Source organism: Rhipicephalus microplus, chromosome 5, assembly GCF_043290135.1.
Source record: "Rhipicephalus microplus isolate Deutch F79 chromosome 5, USDA_Rmic, whole genome shotgun sequence".
Taxonomy (NCBI): Eukaryota; Metazoa; Arthropoda; class Arachnida; order Ixodida; family Ixodidae; genus Rhipicephalus; species Rhipicephalus microplus.
The window spans coordinates 124,430,522-124,457,414 of record NC_134704.1 but is presented as its reverse complement, the minus strand read 5'-3'; the positions used below and the strand labels follow the sequence as shown (position 1 = coordinate 124,457,414).

General features: G+C 45.1%; 2 protein-coding genes across 2 annotated transcripts in view; one reads left to right on the top strand and one right to left on the bottom strand.

Annotated features, from left to right (window-relative positions):
• LOC119174258 (sulfotransferase 1C2-like) overlaps positions 1-26,893 on the bottom strand; it is a 265,196-nt gene that overhangs the window by 156,186 nt on the left and 82,117 nt on the right. The gene's annotated exons all lie outside the window — the stretch shown is intronic.
• LOC119174259 (thromboxane-A synthase) overlaps positions 1-26,893 on the top strand; it is a 54,176-nt gene that overhangs the window by 22,604 nt on the left and 4,679 nt on the right. The window contains exons 5-14 of the mRNA XM_075895911.1: positions 2,515-2,611; positions 4,737-4,862; positions 6,247-6,481; positions 9,923-10,062; positions 10,634-10,766; positions 12,331-12,421; positions 12,741-12,849; positions 23,168-23,256; positions 23,912-24,052; positions 25,689-25,854. Coding sequence (XP_075752026.1) covers positions 2,515-2,611; positions 4,737-4,862; positions 6,247-6,481; positions 9,923-10,062; positions 10,634-10,766; positions 12,331-12,421; positions 12,741-12,849; positions 23,168-23,256; positions 23,912-24,052; positions 25,689-25,854 — 1,327 coding nt within the window. The remainder of the gene's footprint in view (positions 1-2,514; positions 2,612-4,736; positions 4,863-6,246; positions 6,482-9,922; positions 10,063-10,633; positions 10,767-12,330; positions 12,422-12,740; positions 12,850-23,167; positions 23,257-23,911; positions 24,053-25,688; positions 25,855-26,893) is intronic.

Below are 26,893 nucleotides of genomic sequence, written 5' to 3'. Positions count from 1 at the left end.
GCATCCTGTGCTATGGGCAGTGGGCCGGAGGCTGTACTTTATTGGTTACGTATCCGGTGCGATGATAAGTGGGCTGGAGGGTACACTTTATCAGGTACGTGTCCTATAGGGCAGGTAGCAGGTGGGAGGTTACACTTTCTCAGGTATGCATCATGTGCGATAGGCAGAGCACTGGAGGCTACACTTTCTCCAATTTTGCGTGGTTGTCCCGCGGTCGCAATTTGCTCTCCTAATAGTGCCTGCATACATCTTGGCCATTCGCTCCATGGTAAAGTGAGTAAAATAGATACACCTACACCCGAACAAGAACAAGCTCATGTGTAAAGCGGACACCCGTTAGAAAAATACAAATTGATAAGTACAAAAACAAAATCTGGGAACAAAACAGCATTGAATAATTAGAGGTAACTCCGCAAACAGAACAAGGACATGTGAGTAATAAATACAATGACCATAAAGTAAACAGGAATTGTTTCAGATGTGTACAAATAAAAAATCAGGCAGATGCAGTTTATTGACTGGAGAATGATATGCTTTCTTTAATGCTCCTCATTGTAGTTGTTTAGCACTCAGCATTGCTGAGTGCTAAGTCAGTAATATTTTACTTCAAAACCTCATAGCTGCAGGAGTGGCTGTACGTATGCCATATGTAGTAGGTATATGTGGTCATAAAAGTTTGTTTGAAACAATTCTAATAAGGTCAGAGTTTAGAAACAGTGTTTCCTCTAAAGCGTAAGTTGTTAAGGTGCTACCATTCAAGTGAGTTTTCAAATCAAATGAGTTTCATTAGGACAAAAAGAGTAAATAGATAATATAAAATATACAGACGAGGATACCTAAGTACCCAACTGCAACGGGACCCTCGGTTATGGTTACATTTGAATAAAAATAAAGCAGCAGCCAGAACTGAAAAAAAACCGATTATGAAAAGCAAAAAGGCATATAGGTAACAAAAAAAAAACACACCATATAATGAGTAAACTTAAAAGCACTACAACACTAGAACAACTGAAAAAACCTGAAATACCTAAACCAAAAAAAGACGAAAAGACATGTTACTAAAACACACATCATTAGTAGAATATATAGCAATAAATCTGTTACGTCTAAATGAAATAACTTTATAAACTTAACAAATACTGTTATAATGACTTTTTAAATAAAATGAGTGAAATTTTACATATTAGTGATGAGTGTAAGGAGTTTCATATTGAGATGACAGAGAAGTGTGAAGATGATTTACCATGGTTAGTATGAACCTTAGGGAGCAGGAAGTTGTTAGCAGCAAACGTGGTAGTGTTAGTATTAACTAAAAGTTCACAGTCAATGGAATTGGTAGAGAGTTCATGTGTTATTTGTTTATGCGGAAACATGAATTAATTAAAGCTAAACAAGTTGATAACCATTCATGACTTCTTTGCGCAAACACGTACACGGACACAAGGAAACGAGGCAAACAACACGGGTGCAAACTCACAACTGGTTTATTTTGAACAACGAACTGTACTTATATCTTCACGTAGCCCACACGCCCCCCCCATCGGTGGATCCAGGAACACACGAGATAACCTAAAGAAAGCTTATTCAGCGCTACGTCGTGATAAGAACCACAAACCAACAAAATTTGAAGAGTTCACTCATCTGCAGATGCAGTTTATTGACTGTAGATTGATATGCTTCAATATCAATATAAGTTGCAATATAATTCTGCATTATAAGTTGATAACCGTTTAGATGCTATTACAATGCAGAAGGTGAGTGACGTTACTGTCGCGAGCACAGTTAAAATAGCGCGAAGGGCTCTATTTTGTAAATTAAGGTACCTAAAACAAGAATTGTTCTTTCACACTGGAATAAATCACGCAATGTTACTATACTACGTTCCTTTGTGGAGACGCGCTGGTAATCACAGAACTGAATGTTATGATGTGAATAGCTTGGTTTTCGTGACACTAAAGGGGGAGAATGCGAGGTATATGGGCACTTGTCCACGACGTCATACGGTAAGTATGACGTCGTGAACAAGTAGGTAATGCTGTATGACGTTGGTAACTAAGACTGTGGACGAAGGCGTATAGCTTATGTTAGGCGAATGAAGGAATGCGTAAGGTAAAAAAGGCCACACGAAGTTTCCTGACCCCAGAACGGAAAAGAGTTTCATACTCATGAGATTAAGTGTATTAATGTTTCAGTGCAAAACAAAAAATCCAGGTATTAGTTATTAGTACGTATGACCCGACTATGCCACATTTAAATATTTTACGTGCTTAAAATATTAAAAAGCAGTTTATTGGTGATGGCGTTCGCCAGTAAATAGGAAAACCGCCCATTGAACACCTTGTTTTCCCCCATCGCTCTGTTAGGCACTTCAACGCGGTACATAATAGACTATTCGTCTATTTGATGTGCAGCTCCGTAAATCCTGCACCTCCATATGTCCTTCGCCTGTTATGGTTGGTGCTTGTCGGAGAGATACGAGGTAAGAGTCCTTTTCTTATGCTACTATGGTTTCAGGTACTTCAACGGCTACAGGCCTGTGGTGCTCGTAGCAGACCTGGATTTGCTGAGGAACATTCAGGTTAAAGATTTCCAAGACTTCACGGACCGAGCAGTGAGTTGTAGCCTCGCGAAGATTATTCTCGTGGTCATTCGCGGGAACTAGGGACACCTGGACGTGGCGCCATCTCTCAGTGGCAGTAACTGCCGCCTGTCATAACTGAAGGGGAACTGAGAGGGAAAAATCATCTCTCTTGAAAAAAGTTACAATTAAATATACCCCCGAATCTATGTAACAAAGACCCACTGTTACACTTTGGTAAAACTTAAGTATCGCACAATAAGGCGAGTGGCTTCCCAGGACAACTAAACGACACGCATAGAAACAAACGGGACCCCATTATTAAATATTAAGCACTCTGGGTAGCTTAGAAGTGTGGCAGTTTGGGCTAGTTGGTGTGACATGACGATAGTTAAAGCGCGAGAACGTTCTGTTCTGGCGCTATAATATTGTCCGGGTGGACGCGCAGTTTGTGGTGTGACGCTAACTTTGCCAGAGTGTTCGTTTTATTAACTGCCTTTTTTGCCAGGTATGATTTTTTTGTCTATTTTCCATTCAGTTACGACAGATCCCGCTATCACCAACGAGAAAGGGCGCTACGAGCAAATGTCCCCAAACTCTAGTCATGTTTAACGCTAGACTTCGTATTTGCTAAAGTATTTGATTTTTTTTTCTGTTCGTTTTGTTCCTTTAAAAACGCATACAATTGCAGCCATATTTATAGCAAAAAACAGCTGTTCCAGTGATAGTTAAAGAGGTTAAAAAAACCTATATTAGTAGAGGAAGCACCCTCCCCGTACAGTCAGTGCGTTAGTTTCGGTTTCTTCGCACCGTGGACCGCGAATTCACCGGTGGATAGCTGAAACCACGCGTGATATTTTCAATGTTTAAAAACTAGCCTGAAAAGCAACTATCTCAAAAAACGAGTACCTTTAAGAAGTATTGGTGCAGTCTCAGAAAGTAACGACAGTTCAATCTTGTTCGTCCTCACTTTGCGTAAGCCAGCATATCCGTTTTTGCCTTGTATGCAATGCCTAAGTTCTTGTCCTCTGCTAGAATTCGCAAATATGTAATTTTCTTAGCTAATATTTAGATTAGTGGAGCGCCACGGAGTACAAGTGTACTGGATGCGCCGCACTCTTTTTCGCGTAGGCTCTTTATAGTGACCCTAAAATGCTATGGTCAGAATACATTGTCAACTTTATAATAAAAGTAATGATGATTGATAGTTCGGTTAGTTATAAATAATTGTTCAAATTTACAGTTCATTATTTAGTTGTCTCATTTGATTATTTTATTTATTCTTTATTCGATCGATCACGAGAGGTGTGAACTTTTCTGCGTATGTGCCGGCCTGTGGACCCCCATCATTGTGACCCTCATCTGGCCGGTGAATGTGGACGTATACGATAATGTCTCAATCCGCAGCGGCCCCATTAGCTAATCGGAGCTTTCATTTCATGTTGTAATTATCAGTAAGCAGCATCATTATATAAAGAGAAAAACATTTTCTAAATTTGCGGTATCTTGTTAGTGTTTAAGCCGTCAGCGACAGTGAAACCTATTAGAAATTTCCGATTCATATATTTCTCGTTAAACCACTGAATAGTTGCGAAATACCCAAGCAAATATAAATTGTGTTAATTTAGACGAGGAAAGTTAGCCAGGAGCTTCTTTAGCGTGTTTCCTGTCACGAAGCGCGGCTTTAAGCTTAGATGCTTTTCGGGAAGTCACACAAGATGTCAATCTTGTTCCGAAGAGCCGCCTGAGGCTCTAAACGGTGGTTTTTCCCGCATTAACTAAACTCTGCTGAGGTTCCGTACAATCTTACAGTTATATTGTATTATGGTAACGTACGGTGCCTATAGGACATTCGTATGGATTCTTGTAGAAATTTTGTAACAAAACATGTGGAACGTTTAAGTCTGATGCCTTCAACAAAAAATTGGAATTTGTGTTTTCTTTAAAAGGCGCACCTTCTTCGCATGGGCTGTTGGTTTTGGTTCGGGTTACATCACATGTCATTCAGGCACCCTTGTAACAGTGTTAGCGCAGGGACGAAGCCCTTGGTTCATACATAAAGCCATTGATGGTGCCTTACAGGGAAAAAATGGGGGTGCATTATTAAAAGTTTATGATGACCAGCTCTGAACCACCTTCCCACGTTTTCTTCCCTCAGCTACTGTTTCAGGCTAAGCGACCGGGCAGTCCTCAGAACAAGGGCCTTCTGCAGCTCACCTCGACGCGTTGGAAAGAAGTTCGCAGCGTGCTCACTCCTTCCTTCACTACGAGCAAACTGAAAATGGTGCGTGTTTTTTTTTTTGCGTGGAAGCGTTAATAGGATCGCCCCTTCTTGCGAAATATTACTAAGATACAGTGGTTACATTTTATTTATGTTGACTAATGATAAATTTATAGGTAAAGATTCAGTGCATGGAATTTATGCGTTCCATCTGGCCACTTCGCTATGGATCACGAGAAGATATACGTATTTAAACATCAAATTCGGTGCGCTAGGTGGAATTGTACAATAAAGTGAAGCAATCAGTAAAGATAGAAGTGAACAGAAAAACGAAGCAATGACGCGGTCTTGAAAGCGTGAGCACAAGTGGAAGCTTTACGTAACAGGGAAAAAGAAAAAGCCAACGAAAAAGCACTAGGCTGCGCAGAAGCAGGCTCACAGGAAAACTCGACTTCCTGCGCAAGTTGAAAGAAAACGACAAGAGAGACAGGAAATAGCGCACTAGTCTGCAGAGATGCATTGCTACGCAAGAAAAGCAGTGTATAAGAAGCACATGCCTACCGGATTAGAACTAATTTCTTCGTAATTCACATTCAAAAACCATAACGTTCGGTAGTTTGGCTGAACGCAACATTGAATTTTTTTTACATCTTAATCCGCAAGTGTATCAAGGCAGCCTTCGCTTCATTTCGACTTTCTGCTTAAGACAGACAGACTAACAGACTAACAGACTAACAGACAGACAGACAGACAGACAGACAGACAGACAGACAGACAGACAGACAGACAGACAGACAGACAGACAGACAGATAGATAGATAGATAGATAGATAGATAGATAGATAGATAGATAGATAGATAGATAGATAGATAGATAGATAGATAGATAGATAGATAGATAGATAGATAGATAGATAGATAGATAGATAGACAGACAGACAGACAGACAGACAGACAGACAGATAGACAGATAGATAGATAGATAGATAGATAGATAGATAGATAGATAGATAGATAGATAGATAGATAGATAGATAGATAGATAGATAGATAGATAGATAGATAGATAGATAGATAGATAGATAGATAGATAGATAGATAGATAGATAGATAGATAGATAGATAGATAAAACTGCAGAGCATAGCGGGAGGAAAATATATTTTCCTTTTTCTCACTGCATGTTTCATCGAACCCAAGCTTGCGGTCAAAAATTGCGTGGAATTACCCTCGTATTCAGACACCTTTCTTGAGATGAACTTGACTTGCCACCGCCTTCAATGCAGCGCGTTTAAAATGCGTTTGTGCTACTTTGGCGCCGCCTAAAACACCACGTTTGAAACGCGTTTCTGCTGCATTCTTCAAGCTGGTGGCAAGTCAAGTGTTCTGCATACGCCTGTCATTGACGAAGGGTAAGACGATCTTGAACGGTGCCGCTCGATGTCGCAGATGTCTCCGGGCGTCATCTCGGCTGTGGAGAAGCTGGTCTCCAAGGTGGACCGCAAGGCGGCAACCGGAGAAGAGTTCGAGGCTGGCGAGATGTACGCTGCCCTTGCCTTGGACGTGATTTGCAAGAGCGCCATGGGCATCGACTACAACCTGCAGGACCAGCCACGTCACGGCTTTCTCATCTTCTGCCGAATGCTGTTCGGATGCGCCTTCTCCTTCATTGCCGTTATTCTTAGTGAGTTCGCTCGCCCCCGCTACCCCCGCTACTTCTTGAAGCACTTTCACAAAAAGGGACTCGATGTTAGCTGCTTTTCCGGAGTTGCCATGGCGTTGCTCTAATGTCTGTCAGCACTTCCGCGCACTGCGGCTGTTTTATCTTTTTTTAATTTTCTGTTTCAGCGCATTTATTTAAATATTTACTTCAAGAAGTGCGAGTACATTTTTATTGGAGTAATATAGTGACGAATGTCAGAGTGTCGGAGACGTAAAGGAAGACCTCCTGTAAAAGCTTATCGCCCCAAAATTGTACCTTAATTATACTGCAGATGGCCGATTGTTCGCAAATAGTAAATAAAATTTGTGCATGGCACCAAGGCAGGTAAATTACATAAAAGGTACTAGAATACTGCAGATATTTCATAAGTTAAGGTTACATTTATCGTAAGTAAGTGCACAATTTGAGTTCAATAGATCCAAGAGCAGAATATCTGCTCAGCTTATTTGGGTAATATTTTAGTAGCAGACGAGTTTAAGCAGACCGATAGTACTTTCGGAGCGATAGTAAAACTGGGATCATTATCTACCCGTGTGCTCAGCGGCGAAGCCGGCGCCCCTAACAGTGTGGCCCAGCTCTTTTTCAGTGCGTTCACGGGAAGTGCCAAGAGAGACGCCAGTGTTCTCAGCGCAAACCAGTGCCAAAAGACGCACTGGTGTTACGTTTGGTTTACTCGAAATTGCGCTGGTTGTCGCAATAGGAACGTACCCTCTTCATCATCTTCAGCTTCGTTTCCAGAACACGTGGGCCAAAAGAGAGAGAAATAAAGAGGAACGGCAGGAAGGTTAATTAAGCTTGGATCGGTTGGCCACCATGTGTGCCGAAGATATAATTCTCATGGGTGACAGAACGAGCGGGGAGACAGAAGAGAGAGAGACAGGGAAGAAAGACTGAATAAGAGAGAAAGCCACAAAACGCAAAGAGAAGCCACACGCAGAGAAAGGAATACAAGTAAACAGACAGAAAAACGAGATAGAAGAAAAAGAGAGCGAAAGAGAAAGAAAATGAAAAAAAGTTAGAGATTGCAAAAAGTAGTAATATGGAATAAAAGAAAGAAATATATATAAAAAGACGAGAAATAGAAACAGGTAGAAATAGGAAATACAAAAACAGAAAGAAAAAGAGAAAAAAGGGGAGGAAGAAAGACAAATAAAACAAACAAGGAAAATTCAGGCCACCCAGATTTGCCCCCCTCCCCCATCCTTCACGCTAAGCACCACTACGGTGACGCTGCCTTATTAATAAAAAAATTTGCATGTAGGTAATGACCATGATGATGAACAACTTATTTTGGTCCAGAGAAGACGGTAAGTTTTTCCATATTCAGCACAGTGTGTCGTAATTGAGCTTCCCTTTGCGCTTGCAAGTCTAGCATATTTTACATGCTTTTAAGCAGCGATAGCGCATCTCACAATAAAAATCATGGTGTTCTCTTTTCCTTAGTTCCCAGCGCCAAATGTGCACGTGCAGAATTTTATATTTTTTTTTCATTCGAGAATATTACTTTTCTTGACATAAGGTACACGGTATCGATGCAGATACGCACACAAGGGCAGCGATCAAGACAACACAAATGGCAATTACCAACTACAGAGGTGCCCTGCCACGAAGAAGGTTGTGGATACAAAACTTATCCGCGTGTGCGCAGGCACGCAGCGCTACCCGTCTATACGACACTCATAGAGGGCCTACAAGAGAGATAATTCACCGGGTATCTATTTAAACTGTTATGCATGACTAGTGATCTATCACGTTGGCCCCCAAGACTGCCGAAATGAGCGGTAGCTCTGCAAACGATAGCATTTGCATGGATACTCTAGATGGGTTATTGCCGTCACCGTAATGCTTGGTGTATAGAGTCCAGATCAATAAAATGATTTAACCATGGGTGAAATTGCGCGAGCGAAAGGGTGATGAACGCGGCTGAGTCGGAGATCAAATTAACTGGTCATTACCGCCTCAAGGAGCACGGTTGGGATAACATAATAGCGCGACTGAAGCCTTCCATCTATTGCTTCTCAAGCAGAGAGAAAATGCGCCGTGCCCGTCATTACGATATGAAGGCGCACGGACGCCGGAGGAGGGATGAAGGGGAGCTGCGTTGCTCGAGCAGCAAGCGTCAACTTTGACCATTAGGGCACGGACACGAGCGCTAGCGCACGTGCTATCTCGGCAGACGCAACTAAACGGCATGTACGCGCTTCTACGTGCTGTACTACATTCACTGCTTCGCATTCAGAGAACAGACCACACAAAAACAGTTTTCTTCACTGGAGCGGCATATTCCTTATACGCAAGAGTTATATTGCGGCGCTGTTAAAGTCGTGCTCAAACGGGCTAAGGATCACCCGCATATGAATTTAAACTGCTCGAGAAAGTCAAGACCTACGAAGATGGAAGCACCCGCACACAATGAGCGCGGAAGAATAGCATGTTGTTGGGATAGTTTGGTCATCGATGCAGCAAATTTAAACTGCTTGAAGAAAAAAAAAACTGGTAAGAACAAAGAAACCCGCACTATGTCATGCGTAGAATAGGCATGTATGATACAGAATAGTATGCATGGTTATGTATGGTATGGGGTAGAAAAGGCAGGGTTGGGGAGTAAGAGGGAAAGGAGAACGAAGAGTGTAGAATATATAGCAGAGGTGAGTGAAGGCGATTGCGTTAGAGGTTGAAGGTTTGCAGCTGGATGCCCCTTCATTGTTAAACCATGCCCCTGTTCGTCTGACTTTGCTTATGCACGCCTGACCTTGCTTTTGATAGCTGAGACTTTCCCTTAGCTCCGCTGAGCACTAGCCTCTACGACGCCGAGTCAGTTAAAGCCACCCACAAATTGTAGAGTTACGCCAGATTGGATGTGAAAGAGTTAGCCGTTAACATTTTTTTCGTACAACTTAACAATTTGTTGCTATCGCATTCATTGGTTCACGTCAGCAGTGAAGCTATGATTTTTTTTTTTACTTAAGGGCTAAAGCATGCCCCGAAGTAAGTACCGAGTATAGACCAGCAAACGGTCTAGTTAAAACCTGTTACTTGACATAGTGTGTAGCCCCCGCCATCATACGAAAGCCGTGGCATGTGGACCGCGAAAAAGTTGCGTCATATACGAGACTGTACAGCTGGTTAGGTTCCACGTTGGAGCTCGCAATGTCAAGGTCATGCTCGCTCCGCAGCCGCTCTCTCTGCCTTTCGCGTTGTCAGGAAATCAGTTGGCAAAGACTGCTTCGATGCAGCTGGTTGCCCTGCACGTTTGGCTGCGTTGAGACGTTTTCGTTGTTCGTCGGCTGTGAGCTCGATCAACAGCGCACTCATAGATGAATCACGTCCTCAAATTCACAAATTCAGACATTAAATCGTCGATAGCCTTCAATTCTGAAAACATTTTCTTTTTGCTTTCAGGCGCGTTTCCGTCATGGGAGTCTGGCCTGCGGTTCATCAATTCTCACTGGCTTCGACACAAGAACGGTGGTGTCCACCCTTTTATCGACGTGCAAGAGAAGTGCAAACGCATTGTGACACAACGCCAACAGGACTCCTCGGTACGAAGGGTTGGAGAAAGTAGGAAGGCACTATCGCTGTTCCGAAAAATGATGCATACGAATACGCATTGATATTGCTAACAATTGTCATTAGTAGTTTTACATATTTGTTCAGGTTCTCAATATTCAAGGTGCCGTACGAACGAAGCTGCAAAAAAATACTGATCGTCGATATCATCATTTTTTTTTCAGAACAAAAATAGCAGAATTACATACAAACACAGCAGTATCCTTAGCCAATGTATTCTTGGCACGACAGTGAACGCCACTGATTACATATACGTCACGTACCGTATACCGCATACTTTTCACCCACATATGCACAATGTAAAGAACATAAATTCAGTTGCTGGAAAATGTTTAAGGATGAAGAAGTTTCAGGTGAGCCAAGCGTCTCGAAAGGAAGCAAAACAGTGAAAAAATCGTGGGGTCTCACAATCCTCAACCACAAAAATCACATTAAGTACTTTTTAGTTGAATGGTCGTGCGTCGTTTTCTTGAACTATATATTATACAGTAGATCCTGACATCATACGCATTGCAATTCACCTTTTTATTTTGCTCTGAGCAGCTTCGCCAGAAGGATCTGCTGCAGCTAATGATAGACGCAAAGGACGCACACGTCGATCTGGATGCCGTCACGTCAGCCCAGCTAACAGCCGCAGAAGACAACGATCGGGAATTGCAGAAGAATGGGGTTGGAGGTAAGGCTTGACTGCTTTTATAAGAAGCATTTTCGTGAGAACATATAACAAAAAATTGCGTGTCATTCAGGCCCTTGTAGAGTCAATATCAGGCGAATCTTGAAAATCGTCTCTCTATGTGCTGAAGGGTGTATGCAACGCTTAATTGCTTTAGTGTGACTTCAGTATCAATCACTTTGTGGTCACGTCGGGCACGTCGATGTGATTTTGTTTTCAGCCAGTTTCACATAATTCCTAGCCAAGGCCACAGTCCAAACGGCAATTGTGCGGCGTGGTTCATTGATTGGAGTCGTTGCACGTGTGAGTAAAGTTGCCCCTGGCCGACAGGATTTGCCTCACTACAGGACGTCAGCCTTAATGCCACCTACAGTAGGCCCTGATATTTTTAAATGGAGGCAGCACTTGAAGGCAACAGCATTGACCGACCGCCTGTGCAACCCTGCGCTGTGTGTGCGTTTTTAAATGTGACTTATTTCTTTCTCTATTACTTCCTTACGTCCCTCCCCATACCTGCATACTTTTCCTATATTCCCTCTTCTCTCCCTCTCTCTCTCTTTCTCCATATATTTATTGGCAGACACTTTAATAACTGTAGCTGCCGCCGCAACGCAGCTTGCGGCGGCCTCAGCAATCTTTATCGGCAAAGCGTGTGCAGAAAGAGCTAACTCCTCAGTATGCCTCATCTAAATTATATGGTTCAGATGCTTGTCTCTTTCTTATTCTCTTTAGGTGAATCATGTAATTTGAGATAATTATTACATTACACCATTACTATAAATTAAGTCTTACAAACAACTGTCGAAGCATCAGTGTTTGGGTTATTTAACGTGCACCCAAATCTGAGCACACAGGCCTACAGCATTTTCGCCTCCATAGAACATGAAGCCACCGCAGCCGGGATTCGATCCCGTGTTCGGCGGGTCAGCAGCCGAGTACCTTGGGCACTAGACCACCGCAGCGGGTCTGCAAGTTTAAATCTTCACTGAAAAGGTTTTGTTTTGAAGCTACGTAGGTTGTTATTCTGCAGCAATATAACTCGCACAACAACGTAAAGGGGTACTGACACAAAAACCTTGGCCTCGCGTTTTTCTTCTGCAATTCATTGCTGGGGGCCTGTTAGTCGTGACACGACACTTCGTTTGCTGCAGCACGCGAGAGATAAATAAATACTGGACCCTCATTATCAACCAGTTTCAGTTTCGGTTTGAGAGAGTTTCAAAAACTGGGTGAACTGTCGCCACCTAGCATGTGCAGCTCTTGACCACGTCAGCACACACAACGGTGATGCAGATAATGCACTTCCGCATGTTCCGCATAAAGAATTATTTTCGAATAGGAAACGGGACTGGAATATCGCCTAACATATAACTTTCTAAGCGTGCGCCACGGCCACGCACTAGCAACCAGCCGCCGAGAAATATAGACTGTAGAAACTAATGCGGCAAAAGAACACTGCAAAAGCCTGTTATTGGCTTAATATATAGGTGTTCTTTTAACATCTGATAGTGCACAAATACTCGCTATTCCGCACGTAAGTTATAAAAACCTTCGCCGGTTTGTGCAGGAGGGGCCAGACGCGACCTGTCTGTCTTCAACAAGGCCGTATTGGACGATGACGACATCACGCAGAACGCTTTCGTCGTTCTTGTCGGAGGGTAAGTGACCAATGTAACAAATGATGTGCTGAGAGCGTTTGCATGTCGTCAGCATATACGACAATCGGTCGCACTCGCACTACTCGCAACTCCAACAACTCACTACTACACCTACTACTAGTCCCACTGCACCCGCCGCCACTTCAGTGATTCATTTTTCATGCTATGTCATTTCCACTTCACTTCATTCCCACTTCATTCAACCCCACTGTGTGTCATCCGCTTCGCTGTTTTATAAGTGTCCGTCAAGCGAAGCTGGGTACATTTTTGTTTTCGTGAGCCCAACCCTTTGATGTTGTCCCTTACCCATTTGCCACAGGTTCGAGACCACGAGCAACACAATGGCGCTGGTGACGCATATGCTTGTGCACCACCCAGAAGTGCAAGAGAAAGTGCGGGAAGAGCTGCTGTCAGTCGTTGGACCCGACGTAAGTGTGGAGCTGGGTTGATGCTCGAATAAAAAAAAGAAGACACTCAATGACAGTCAGACAAGTACTAGCGCAAACTTTCAAAACATTTATTCTTCTAAGAAATATGCGTTATTTACTACAAAAATAGGTTTTATTGAGCTGAGTTCTCTACTTGTAGTGCTGGTGGCGCAGACACGCGATGCGGGACGATGTTTGTCGAGAAATAACGTCCTAGAGCGCTTACAAAATTTCTCAATACTATCGGTTGCCAAACAGACTACGCGTGTAGCATTAGAACGTTCAGGTTCATTGATTCGACGATAAAGTCAGTTCGGCTGTTTGGACTTTGACGTCACATGTTGCAAAACACAGGTACCCACGTCCACCAGCATCATACAGCCCCCCCCCCCCCCCCACTCCCACACACACATTGCGCCCATATCACGCTCACAAACGATACGGGATGTTCTTTACTGGGCTCAGCAAAAAAAAAAAAGCCATGGGAGGCCTCTCGTAGGCTCGTGTTGAATATTGCACAAATGATACTGCAATGTCTTCTTTTCCAAATAAACGAAGATATCCTTGTCGAAAGGCATTGCGAAATCGTTTATTAATTCGTGTACTAGGACTAGAGAGGTAGATAAAAAATATGCTAGGTAATGCAGCAAAGTTAACGAGGTACACCTCCGGTTTTACCCGTGCACTAGGAGAAGGAATAAAGGGGCGAAAAGAACGAGAGATATGAACGGAATCCCGCGCCCAATTGTGAGAGCACTTCAAGTCTACAGGTCGTCTCACAGAGCTTTTGAACACTAAGTTCTTCGTTAGTTATTTCATTAACTGTCTGTGCTCTGTGCCTTCAAGGGACATGTCCATAGTACAGAAATCTTGACTGCAGAAATCGGTATTTTGTTAACTTCACTCACAACCATCTTGAGGGGGCATCGCTCGGTATGAGCGAGTGCAGTTGCACAGATCGTTCTCCGTCATCTTTTCGGTTCCGCACGATTCGCATGTAGTGTTCTCAATCCTTCTGATACGAAATCAGTTCACGTTTTTGTCTCGAAAACAGTGGCATTCTTGGCCGATAATAACTCATTTGTTTCCCCTTTTTTTGACATGACAACGATTATGTGATTGTAGACTATTATATTGACAATTATGAGACTTAACTGTATGCATTGGTTACTCTCCAGTTAACATCACTGCATATGCACATACTAGGTGTACAAAGTCAAGCTTTATAATTTTTTATTAGGTGCTCAAAGGCACCTCCGAACCACTTGTGCAAACAAGTTAAGCGGTCAAGGGGACAGAAAGTTAGATGCTAATCATTGCTGTCAGCAGCCTAATTAACTAACATTTAATTATTAACTTTTTAAGAGCTGCGGTAAGTTGGCTTGTTTATATTGAAAAAAATATAGGCATAGGTGTTTGTATGCAGTTTTGAGGAGGAGGAATAAACTTTATTATAAGAAACCAGCAGGTTTAGGTGGCCGGGCCTAGGCCTCCCTCGAGGGGACGCCAAGAGCTTGCCTCGACACCGCCTCACGGGCTTGCTGGGTCGCCCAGGTTTGGTCGTCAAGAGCGGGGCTCCGCAGAGCCTCATGAAGCTTCGACGAAAGGGTCGTGGCTTTAGTGTGTCAGTACTGTGCCGGGCACTCCCACAGCATGTGCGGAAGCGTAGCCGGGTGAGTGCCGCAGCACCGGCAGTGGGAGGCTGTGTACACGTCCGGGGATATGAGGTGAAAGCGGGCAGGTGAGGGATACGTGTTTGTTTGAAGTAGACGGAAAATGGTGGCCTGCACCCGGTTGAGCTTGGGGTGAGGTGGGGCAAAGGCTCGGCGTCTGTGGTAAAAGTTCTTAACCAGATCATTGTAGGTAGTCAGGTTGTCCATGGTGTCCATCTCGTCTCCAGTAGCTCCAGCGCGGTTGACAAGGCCTCGCGCAAGGGAGTGGGTGATCTCATTGAGGTTGGGGAGGCGTGGGTGGACTGGGCCCGCGTGAGCGGGGATACATGTCTGGGTGATCATGTTTTCTTTGGAGTGTAGTGCCTGGCACAGAAGCCGGAGCGCTTGAGGAGAAATGCGGCCTTTGCTGTAGTTAGTGACGGCTGAGCGAGAGTTGCATACGATGGTGTTACAGGTGGGATCTAGAGTGACCAGGGCGATGGCCACCTCTTCAGCAGTCTCGGCAGAGGAAGTAGTGACACTGGTTGCATGGTGTAGGACTCCGTTGCGTGTGGCGACAGCTACAAAACGTGTGCCTTGAGGATACTGAGCTGCGTCAACAAATGTGGCGCCAGGTGCATGGGCAAGGGCTTTTGTAATGGCTCCAGTGCGAGCTTGGCGCCGGGCTCTGTTGTACTCAGGATGCATGTTTCTAGAGATGGGATCCGCGTGGATCCAGCTGCAGATGTTATGCGTAATTGATTTTTGGGGGCCCTGTTGCTAATGATACGTGAAGCCAAGCGTGGAGAGAATAGAACGACCCGTTTCAGTGAGTGTGAGCCATTCTAGATGACTGCGTTGTTGGGCTTCGATGAGTTCTGCGAGGGTGCCGGGAATTCCCAGTTGATTGAAAAGTTTAGTGCTGGTGTAGTGCGGGAGGCAAAGTGCCTGCTTGTAGACCTTTCGTATGAGGGTATCGAGATTGTTTTATTCTGTAAGATACCAGTTCAGATAAGCAGCAACGTAGGTGATATGACACAGGACAAAAGGCTGCACGAGGCGGAGAAGGCGCTCTTCTTTGAGACCACTTCTTTGGTTGGATATACGTTTAAGAAGACGTAAGGTGTTGTGAGTTTGAGCGGAGATCTTGCTGTGAGCCAAGTCGTTAGAGCCATTGGCTGATATAGTGAGACCGAGAACCCGGACACTAGGGACGTGCGGGATAGGGCTGCCATCTTGAAGGTGAAGGGTGATGGTGTAACAGGATTTTTGCTCATGTAGGTGTTTGGGGGGGGGGAGACATTCTCGCTGAATGGGCTTGTAAAGAAGCAGCTCCGATTTAGCCAGTTAACAGTGCAGTCCGGTTCTTTGGAGATAGGCCTACACAGTTTCAGTTGGAAGATTTTTTCTATCACGTTTGGGCTCTGAGATTTCCGGCTCCAAAGTTTGTCTTTCGCATGATTACGCATGCAAGATGGTGAGGGTCAGTGCAAAGCTCCTTCCTAAAGTGACGCCTCTGTTGTGTGCGCTATTTAGTGTGTGAATAAGTTGAAAGCGTAGGCATAACTGATAACAGTTAGCCTTGCCCTCTCTGCCGTCGAAATCAAAAATCGAAGAACCCTTGCAACCAAAGTTGTAACACGAAACTACAGAGCCTCCAACGATAGTCGCGGATACCATGCCGAGATAATTGTGCGAGCGGAGAATTTGGATGCCAGTGCGCGTGCGTATAATAATGGCTAGAGAAGTGTGCGTGGTCATTGCCTGAACTACGCGAATAGCGTGACTGCTGATGTGCGAGTAGTGTAACTTCTATTGAAATCAAGAGCAACAACTCCACCAATAATAACTGAAACAGTTTTATCCTATAGCTAACGCATATTTCCTGCTGCCGCATAAGCTTACTTCTGTCATGCACAAATCTCATCAAAACTGTTCACCTCTCAAGACATCAATGCCACAAAAAGTGTCCGAAATATCTGCCGTCGACCGGAATGCAAAGTGTGAACGACTCTAGCGTCGACTGAATGACTCGGCGCACTACTTTAGCAAGAATACTCGCAGAGGCAGATGTTATTCTGTCTTTCATGCCAATAACATTGCTGGTTCTGATAGGTAAACTCGATCTTTAACGTGTCCTCAAAGGAAAAAGCCGAGCGGATAAAGCTCAGGACATCTTGGTGGCCAAAAAAATGCTCCTGCGTGCCCAATCCACTGTTGTAGAAAACGTCTGTCCAACCAGTTCTTCGCCCTGGTAGAAAAATGTGGCGGTAGTCCATTGTGCTGAAACCACACTTGCCGCAGGTCATTCAGGGAAATACTGCAGACAAGGTCATCAATGGCAACACCAAATATTTCTTCTGTGTAGATCTTTCCGTTCAAGTTGTCCTAAAACAGTGAGGTCCAATGATAGTGTCCCTGAGTATGCCGCACCACACATTCATGCTCCAGCAAACTAGATGGTTGTGCTGCCTCAACCAGTGTGGGTTTTATTGTGCCCAATAATGGGTGTTGTGAAGATTACCACTTCCATTTTGGTAAAGCCGAGCTTCATCAGTCCAAACTATTCTGTGCAAAAAGTCACCTTCTTGATCAGTTTTGATGAGGCTCAAATTCCAGAAGCCAACTCGTCTTTCGAAGTCCGCTTCATTAAGGTCCTGATGAAGATAAACGTGATATGGACGGGACATGTGCTTTCTTAGAACATTTGGGACTGTCCCGACGCTGCGACCGCACTGATCGGCAATCTGTCCGATGCTGAGCGCTTGCTTTGAGGTCACGCAAGCGACAACGTCAGTTTCAAAGTCTTCGTCGACGATTGCCTTCGTGGCCCGTCTTTGAAGGAGGACAGAACCTGCCGTGCAAAAGTGTCGAAATAGATTTGTGAAAGTGGGCCTTGTTGGAAGGGGACGGTGTGGGTGGCGAGACGCGTAAAGCCCCATTGCTGACAAAGCGTTGCCAATGCAAGCACCACGTCTACTGTTTCTTTGGTAGAATACCTCGGGCCAGAAGCAGCCATACTAGCTCGAAATGATTCCACGTGGATTTCTTTGGTAGACCTTCAATGCAGAGAGGATGTGCTACCGCAGAAGCTAACGCGTTCACAAGAAGATGTCTCCTTGTGATCTAAAGTCACGAAAAAACATCGCGAAAAATTGTCTCCTGTTATCGCGCTCATCAGGATCATGCGTAAGGCTCATGGCGCACCACGCTGTCACACTTTGTTTTCGCCGGCTGTGAGTGCAAGGGTAATTGTTATCATGTATACCTACGCTTCCACCCTCTTCACACACTAAACAACACACGCAACGAATGCGTCACTTTAGAAAGGAGCTTTGCACAAACCCTCACCCACTTACACGCGTAATTATGCGAAATACAAACTTTGTGGCCGGATTTCTCGGAGCAGAGGCGTGCCAGAAAAAATCTTCCCACTGAAACTGTGTACAAACACCCTTGCCTACATTTTGAATATAAAAATTTGAACTTACCGCAGCCAGTAAAATTATCAAATTTTGGTTAATTGGACTGCCGACAGTGATAACTATCATTCAACTTTCTGTCCCCTTGGCGCTTAACTTACATGCACAAGTTGTTCTGACGTGCCTTTGAGCGCCTAATTTAAAAAAAAATCATAAATCTTAACTTTGCACACCCGATATATGAGATTGTTGAATATTTTGTTTTAAAATTTCATGGCGTGATATTCAACTCCTCGTTTGAATACTTTTGGAACAACGGCGGCCTTGCCCTCGATGTATTCTACAAGGCTCCTGAGTTCCAGGTTAGCTCGCTGTCGCTCGGTGAAGTCGTTGGCACTTATGGTTCCTAGAAAGCAGTCACCATCAGGGTCGTACTTCGGCGGTGGTTCGACTGGGGCATGTGACAGGTAGTCGGCGTCAGACTGTTTTCTTCTAAATTTTTAAACGACTCTAACGTCCAATTCCTGAAATCTCAGGCTCCACCATGTTAGGCGACCTGAATGGTCGCTCACAACTTTGAAATGCCTACCGTAAAGGTAGGGGCGGAACTTTGATGTAGACCAAATGATTGCAAGGCACTCCTTTTCTTTTGTAAAATAGTTGACATCTGCCTTTGACAGCGACCGGCTAGCATAAGTAATGACTCTAAGTCCGTTATCCCTCTGCACAAGAACGGCGCCGAGTCCTACACTGCTTGTGTCGGTGTGTATTTTTGTCTCGGTGAATTCGTCGGAATGCGTTAGTAGTGGAGGCGTCTGCAGGCATCGTTTCAGTTTTTGAAATGCCTTTTCTAGCGGAGTTTTCCACTTAAACTCCACGTCTGTCCTGGTAAGGTTACTGAGTGGCTCTGCAATGCGGGTGAAGTTTTTGACGAACCACCTGTAATAGGCACATAGGCCAAGAAATCGACGCACGGACTTCTTGTCGGTGGGTGGTGGGAAGTTTGTAATGGAAGCTGTTTTCTGCGGATCGGGGCGAACGACGGAACTGCTGATGACGCGGTCCAGGCACAAAATCTTGCTTGCAGTACCGCTTTAAGGTGCCGGAGGTGCTCGTCGAAGTTTGAGGAAATTACCACGATGTCGTCCAGGTACGCAAGGCAAATCCGCAACTCAGAGCTAGCCAGTACTGAATCCATAATGCGTTGGAAAATCATGGGTGCCGAGTAAAGACCAAAGAGCATGACCTTGAACTCGAACAGGCCGTCATGTTTAATGAAGGCAGTTATTTCTCGATCTCTCTCGTCGACTTCCCTATGCCATTTGCCGGTCTTGAGGACCATCGAAGAAAAGTACCTCAGATCACATCCAGGGCGTCGTCTATAGAGGGGAGAGGACACACGTATTTCTTTGTGATCTTGTTCAGGCCGCGATAGTCGACGCAGAAGTGTAGGGTTCCATCTTTCTTGACTAACACGTCAGAAGACGCCCATGGACTCTTTGAAGGCTGGGTAATGTCATCGCGTACCATTTCGTCACTAGCTTTTTTATGGCATCGCGTTCTCGACACACCGTACGAGCTCTGACGAAGTGGCCTGGCACTTTCTTCCGTTAAGATGTGGTGTTTTGCAACCGGGGTCTGTCGAATTTTCGACGAAGATGAAAAACACTCCTTGTATTGTCGGAGCAGAGTTTTTAGTTGTTCTTGATTATGCGTCAAAAGGCTTGCGTCCGAAAGCTATTTGAGAAGCTTGGTTTGTCGTAGGAGCTTCGCTGGCTCGGCGAGGGCGAAAGCGTTGCTGGCTTCCATACTATGTCTTCGATGTAGGCAACCGCGGTGCCTTTGCTCACATGCTTGTATTCGTTGCTGAAGTTCGAAAGCATCACTATAGCTTTCCTTTCTCGCAGTGCAGCTATAACTCTGGCAACAAAAATACTGCTGTTGGTCAAAAGGTACTGGTCGCCTTCAACAACGCATTGCATATTTGTTGACATCTGTGCTGCGATGAAAACGCTGACGCTGGAGTGAGGCGGAATGGTGACTTGTTCTTCCAGTACATTTAAGGTGTGCTTTTCTGATGACGTGTGAAGCGACAGTGCTTTACCGACTTTGATCTGAAGTTGATGACTGCACCGTGAAGGCCCAAGAAGTCCACACCAATAATGATGTCTTTGGAGCAACGTTGTGGGACCACAAAACTTAAGGGGTAACTGCGGTTGTTAATGGAGACTCTCACTGTGCAGATTCCTACCAGCGTTACTATGTGACCTGATGCTGTCCAGATCAGGCCTTCCCACGCGGTCTTCACTTTCTTCAACTTCGTGACGAACGCTCCGTAGATGACGGAATAGTCGGCTCCCGTGTCGACAAGAGCTGTCACATCGGAGCCGTTGATGAGAACGTCGAGGTATCTAGTTCGTCGTCACACGTTCCAGTTAGGCAATGGCGTCGGGTCACGACTTCGGCGGCTTGTTCCGATGCTTCTGTGTTGCGTCATTATGGTGTCTTCGGTAGGTGAGGTTCCGTTGTCACGACTAGATCGGGATACTGTCGCGTTCTCGAAGTTTCGTCGTGGTGTCGTCGTCAGCGTCGGAAGACCTTCGGTAGCTCATTGTACAGCAACCACCCCTCCACCGGTTGCTGCACTTAGTTTTCCGAAGGATGCGTGCTAGGCGATGGGCCACGGATTGGGCCAGTGTACAGTCGCGGTGCGGCAAGCTGTAGCGGCCGGGCGATGGGGAATGGTATGGTCGTCGTTCTTGCAAGTTGCCACCGTGTTCCAGTGATGAAATGGGCGATGTTGTGAGACCTTTCACCCAGCTGCGGACGCGGCACGTTGACAGCGGATTCCCGGAGCCCCATCTGTCGGCACTGACAGTGGCGGTAGGTGTGGCCGGCCTTCCCGCAGTGGTAGCATAGCGGGCGGTTGTCAGGGGCACGCCAAATGTCCGTTTTTCTTGGTGTGTAGCGCAGGCCGAGAGGAGAACGGTAGGGCGTCGGTGGTGGTGGTGGCGGCGGCGGTGTCCTGCGCCGGAAGTTCGTCGGAGTGGTGTCTTGGTTTGGGCCCGGAGGGGGGACGTAGCATCGGGCTGCAGCGGCGTAGCTTATTGCTTGCGGCTGAGGCTGCAGTGCTTCGGCAACTCCAAGCGATTGTCGAACTTCTTCGCGGACTATGCCGGCAATCGAGTTCACTTGGGGCTCAGGTGAAGGCTGCAGCTTTTGTAGCTCCTCCGGCACGATCTGTCGGATCGTTTCATGTACTTCGTCGGAGGCGAGGGCATGAACAGCGGCGCTTTCTTGCATCAATCGGCGATCGTACTGCCGGGTGCGCATTTCCAGCGTCTTCTCGATTTTCGTAGCCTTTGAGACAAACCTTTGAACTGATTTGGGTGGGTTCCGCACCCACCCAGCGAAGAGGTATTGCTTTACCCCTCGCATGAGCGAACGGACCTTCTTATTTCTGGTTATGTCAGGGTCGGTGAGTCGGAAGAGACGAATCATATCTTCTGCGAAGATTGTGACGCTTTCATTCGGAAGCTGTGCTCGTCTTTCCAGCACAGCAGCGGCCCTTTCTTTTCAGGCGACGCTCGTGAACGTTTCCAGGAACGCGCCGCGGTACAGATCCCAGGTTTGAAGTGACGACTCGTGGTTCTCGAACCAGGTCCTCACCACGTCTTCTAGGTTAAAGTAAACGCGGTGCAGCTTTTCTTACAAGTCCGACTGGTTCAAGGCGGTCACTTGGTCATATGTCTCTAGCCAAGTTTCCGCTTTTTCACATGATGACCCGTGGAAGGTCGGTGGCTCTCCTCTCTGCTGCATTACAATGGTAGCGAGCGTTGGCACAGGGGTGGTCATAGTGGTCGCTGTAGTGGTGGTTGCCTTGAGCTTGCGACTGTTATCGGGCGGCAGAGCCCCGTACTCTTGATGTAGCCTTCGCTGCCTGCGGCTAGCTCGCTGATCAAGGTTGACTTCTCACGCTCTCTTCACGGTGTGGGCTCGGCTCACGGCTGGAGGGCGGCTTTTGGTACATGGGCCGGGAAGCATCTCCAACAGATGTCACAGGGATTGTGACGTGAACGAAGGGAGCCGACCACAGGTCAAATATTAAACTGTTTATTTTTGGCTGAGCTTGTGGCCACTTGGAAGAAAAGTCAGATTACAGCAAGAAACTGGCACTGATAGCGGTGGGCAGAAACGTCAGCCGTCGATGCTGGCAAGCGGCGAAGCGTGTCAGCATTTATACACTTGCCATCGAACATTTTAGCGTTACCGCTGGCGGCGACATAGGTTACAGAACAATCTGCGATGTTCCAGAAGTGGGTGTGATCTTAACAAAATGATCTACTACAGCGCCGAAGCTTCTCTAATACTGCAGGCAGGGGTTTTGCTGAGAATTACGTACAGCAATGGGGCGATAACAAAACTTGAGGAAGGAACGTGGCAATATTTTATATTGTGTTGTTATAATTGAATAATGTATGTGCAGTGGACTTATGCTTAGAGACTTGAACCCTACGTGCTCTATGTTATATACCTCTGCAGTAGAAGGAGTGGCCGGCTTGTAATTTATGCGTCAACATCTTCTCACATCACATTGATAAAAAAAATCTAAACCTATTCAAAGGTAGCGTAAGAGTGTCGTATGGAAGCGGAAAGTTAACGATGGTAGTGGTAGCTTCAGCAAGAATCAAGTTGTCGTAGATGACACCTCTGGAAGCCAGGAGACGACCGAATAGCTGTGTAAGAATCCTAGCCTAGGCTCTGATCACCCACGTGACCTTACGGCGGCAGCGTGATGCGTACCTTTTTATAATTAAGCACAGGTTGTGCGTAATTTGTATTATGGTATCTCGTAGGTCCCGCATCACGTTGTATACAAAAGCTGAAGCGAGCAATCCGATCTGATAAGTTACAGTTCATTGTCATAATAAAGGCTTGAACGAATGAAGAAACGAATTAATAACTGTTGTAACAGGAAGAATGAGCCGATCGGGATGGTAAAACAACCATGATGCACAGGACGCGGAAGTGATTCGTAAGGCAATTTTGGCCTTCCTAAACTAGCACTGCGCTAAACTCGCATGTGTTTCTCCGCGTCACGTCAACGAATGTGTGCGATCTAAAAACACGGATGGTTTTGTTATAATACCTAGTCAAATCATGAGATCAAATGTTAACTGGAGAAATCATTTGTACCTGTGGTATTTACTTCCTGTTTTATTCGTCCCCCTACTTTCTTCGCAGGGTGCAATCACATACAACACCATTCAGAACCTGCCCTACATGAACAGCGTCATTCAAGAGACCATGAGGCTTTACCCTCCGGCATTCGCGTAAGTTGAAGACGGGATAAGTGCAAACGTTTGCCTAATCACTCTGGGTTCGAATACAAATACTTGAACTGGAAGTAGACCCCAACGATTGATTTAATCACTCATCGTCATCTACCAAAACCCCCATTTTACAACCATTAGCATCTTGTTATTCGTATGCATCGCTTATTAGATTACATCAACAATATGCACTTAACTTCAAAGTGTTGAAAAAGCGACGACTGTGGCAGCGTTGAAAGGGCCATTTAGCCTCAAAATGTGCAGTGTTGTTACCAAAAATGTGTAGTAAAAGGCAGGCCCTCTGAAATGAAGTGCCTATCTTTGTAGTATGTGACGCTGATACAACAGCCGTTAGTTGCAGTATTTTTTGCGTACATATTTAGCTGCTTTGTCGATTACCTGGTTGATGCTGGTGTACAATATGAGCGTAGATCAGTGAACTGGCTGTTATTTTAACCTCTTTAATTAATGTATCTTCTAAATGAACTGAGTGATTCATTCATTGATTGATATAATAATGTCTGGGGTTCTAAGTCGCAAATTAACGATTCCATTGCCTCCATTATTAAATAAATCAGAAGTTATACCACTTGTAACTAACTTTATGGAATGACTGCCTGACTGCATTTTACACTAATTCATTCTGCTGTTATAGGATAGTTACTCGTGAGGCTGTCGTCGACAAACAGTACGGCAAGTTTCGCATTCCTGCCGGCACTGCTGTCATGGCTGCAGCAGAGTACATACACAGGGACCCCCGGCACTGGGATAACCCTAACCAGTTCGACCCAGAAAGGTTTGTGCTTAACAATTCACACTATCACTTGAGATATGTTTGCAGTTGTACAGTTTGACAAAAGGAAATCATTTTTTTGTATTTCATTGTAAATATCAATGTGGCTGTCCATTGTATGACAGCATAACGTTTTCATTGATGACCTCCGTGACAGAGAATCGAAGGCAGCAGTGCGGGAAGTGAGGTTCAGGTATACGCTGTCGTTGAGTTACTAAAGTTAGTAAATTTTCGGCACTGTATATATATATATATATATATATATATATATATATATATATATATATATATATATATATGGGGATCGGCACATCATGACCTCTAGTATACATTGCAAATGCGAATAAAGCCCGGGGTAACACGCGGTACTGCTCAGTTCCGGTACAACCCCGATCTTATTAACAAAAAAAATGTCATAATATAACTGCAAAAAGATGTACCACTTTTTAGTTACAAGGTTACTAAGAGCTCGCGCATTATGACGTACGCAGAGAACATTGCACGTCAGACAGATTTTCTTAGTCAATGGGTTCTCCGAAAAAAAAAAAACTGATACGTGATTCTGTGTTCCTTGAATTACCATACAATAACAATGCCACTGTATTTTTTTAAAGACGATAGTCTTTCTTGGGGACCTTTAACGCAAAAAGTTTGGTCTGTCTGTCTGTCTGTCTGTCTGTCTGTCTGTGTCTGTCTGTCCACTCTTAATGATATCGGGTACTTGAAACGGCCGACTCCATCCACAGTGCCCACCAATGTTGCTCAAGGTTGAGCGTTCATGCTTGTGCAATTGTCAATTAAAAAGCAATTATCGCGCATGTCTGGGCCACCATAACAACAAGTATATATTCTGCATGTGCGTCTTTTACTAGAAAAGGCATACATAAGTAGTTTTAAGGACCGTAGCAATTATCACGTTGCGCTGACAATGCAACGCTTGCACGAAGAAGCGATTGTTTCCGACGCTTTGCTAAGACGAGACGGTGGTGGCACCTACCCGTCGCCTTGCATTCCACACCTTATCACCTCTGAGAACGACGGGCACACTCGTATCAGAGCCACCCGCTTTGTTTTCTAAGACAACTGCCAAATGGCGCTCATGTCTCACGTGTGACGTGACTTGCGCTCGTTCGCCTCCGCTGCACGCTCGAGGCACTCTAACGCAGCGCCTCCAGATTACCATTCAGCGATTTTCTTGCGCAGAACATCAAATAAATGTCTTGTTCACTCTCTCCACAAGCAAGACTATCGTCTTTCGCCGTCATTTGCAGAATAACATGCAGATACGGGGCCAATTTTTCTTTCCAACGCTTGCGACGTATCTCACGGCACATTGTTACTAACAAAGATGCTTCTTTCTTCGAAAGTCTGCGTGATTGACGTTGGTTTAGGTTGTAACACACAAAGCAGTCACAAAGCATAGTTGTGGAAATGTTAACCTCGGGTTTTTCAATAAGGAGGGCTCGCCGCCATTTTTAATTACGTGCGTGTACTCTTTCTTCTTTTTTTTGCACCATTAATGAGAAGCACTGACTAGTCCATTTCTAGACTACGGTATATGTGCGAGAGTTTTCATCCTATTGCTAAGTTTCCTAGAAATGTCTATGAGAGGCTCTAGGAATACTGCTTCTGCCTACAGATTCCTGCCAGAGAACAAGTCGAAGATCAACACCATGGCCATGCAAGCCTTCGGAAACGGCCCTCGCAACTGCATAGGCATGCGCTTCGCTCACATGGAGCTGCGGTATACGTTTGCTCACATACTGCAGAAATATCGGCTCGAGAAGACGGAAAACAGCGAGAAGGTAAGGTGGGAAAATTGATTAGAAAGCAATACCAGCATATGGTATATTCCTTATTGCCGAACACTGATATGTCTTGAGGGAGTGCGCACAAAATCATAGATATCAAAATTGTTGAGGGGGTGGGGGGGACGCCAGATAAGCACCAAGATAACTTCAGGTATACGCGAAGCCTGTTTGTATCTTTGTTCATTACCAGTGCCAAGCCACACGTTAACAATTAAGTCATATACACTAGGCACCGCTGCCGCTTCATTCGCGTGACTTTAGATGGCTAAGGAGAGAGGGAATGTTATTCGAGGTGCCGAGCTTTGAGGCCCGTGAAGAGCCAAAGCTGCAGTGGTGTCCACTTTAGGTACAGGAATCACCCTGTAATTGTCTTTTTATTCAGCTACTAATTACTTGTGTATTACACCATGTTAGCGATGAAGTCGTACCAGCTATAGGTACCATTCCAGATTTATTAGCGCCACTTAAGAATTCAGGGGAAATACATAATATCACGGGAGGTGCAGACCATTGAGGCCCACGAAGTGCTTATACCTTAGCGGTGGCCTAATGGTATACAGAGTACTCCTCCCGTGTGAGAGGCACTGAATGCGATCACCAGAGTCACTGTGGAGTCTGAGTGCGATTACCGGAGTCGAAGTTTTCAGACTTCGCGGCTTCTCTTTTGCACTCTTTTCGGCATTTACACCCCTCCTCGCTTTTCCTGTATTGATGCTTCTTCACCAATTAACAAGATGAGGGCACTTTGACCGCGTGGTTCACTGGAATGAATTGGTTAATCTACATGCGGTTAACCTCCACTGTCTTGGCTACTTTCTTTTGATAACGTAGTACTCCGCATGGGACACCCCAGTATTGAACCACATTTGGCCCCGGCTTTAGTTCCCTCGGCTTCTTGCTTCACCGTACATTGTTCAAGTAGGCTTGTTTTTAATTCAATCAATAAACGATCATGTAGACAAGAAGAGAATATATTTTCTACAAAAATGGGCGCATACCAAGAAAAAAGAATTATTCAATGAGAGTTTTGTAA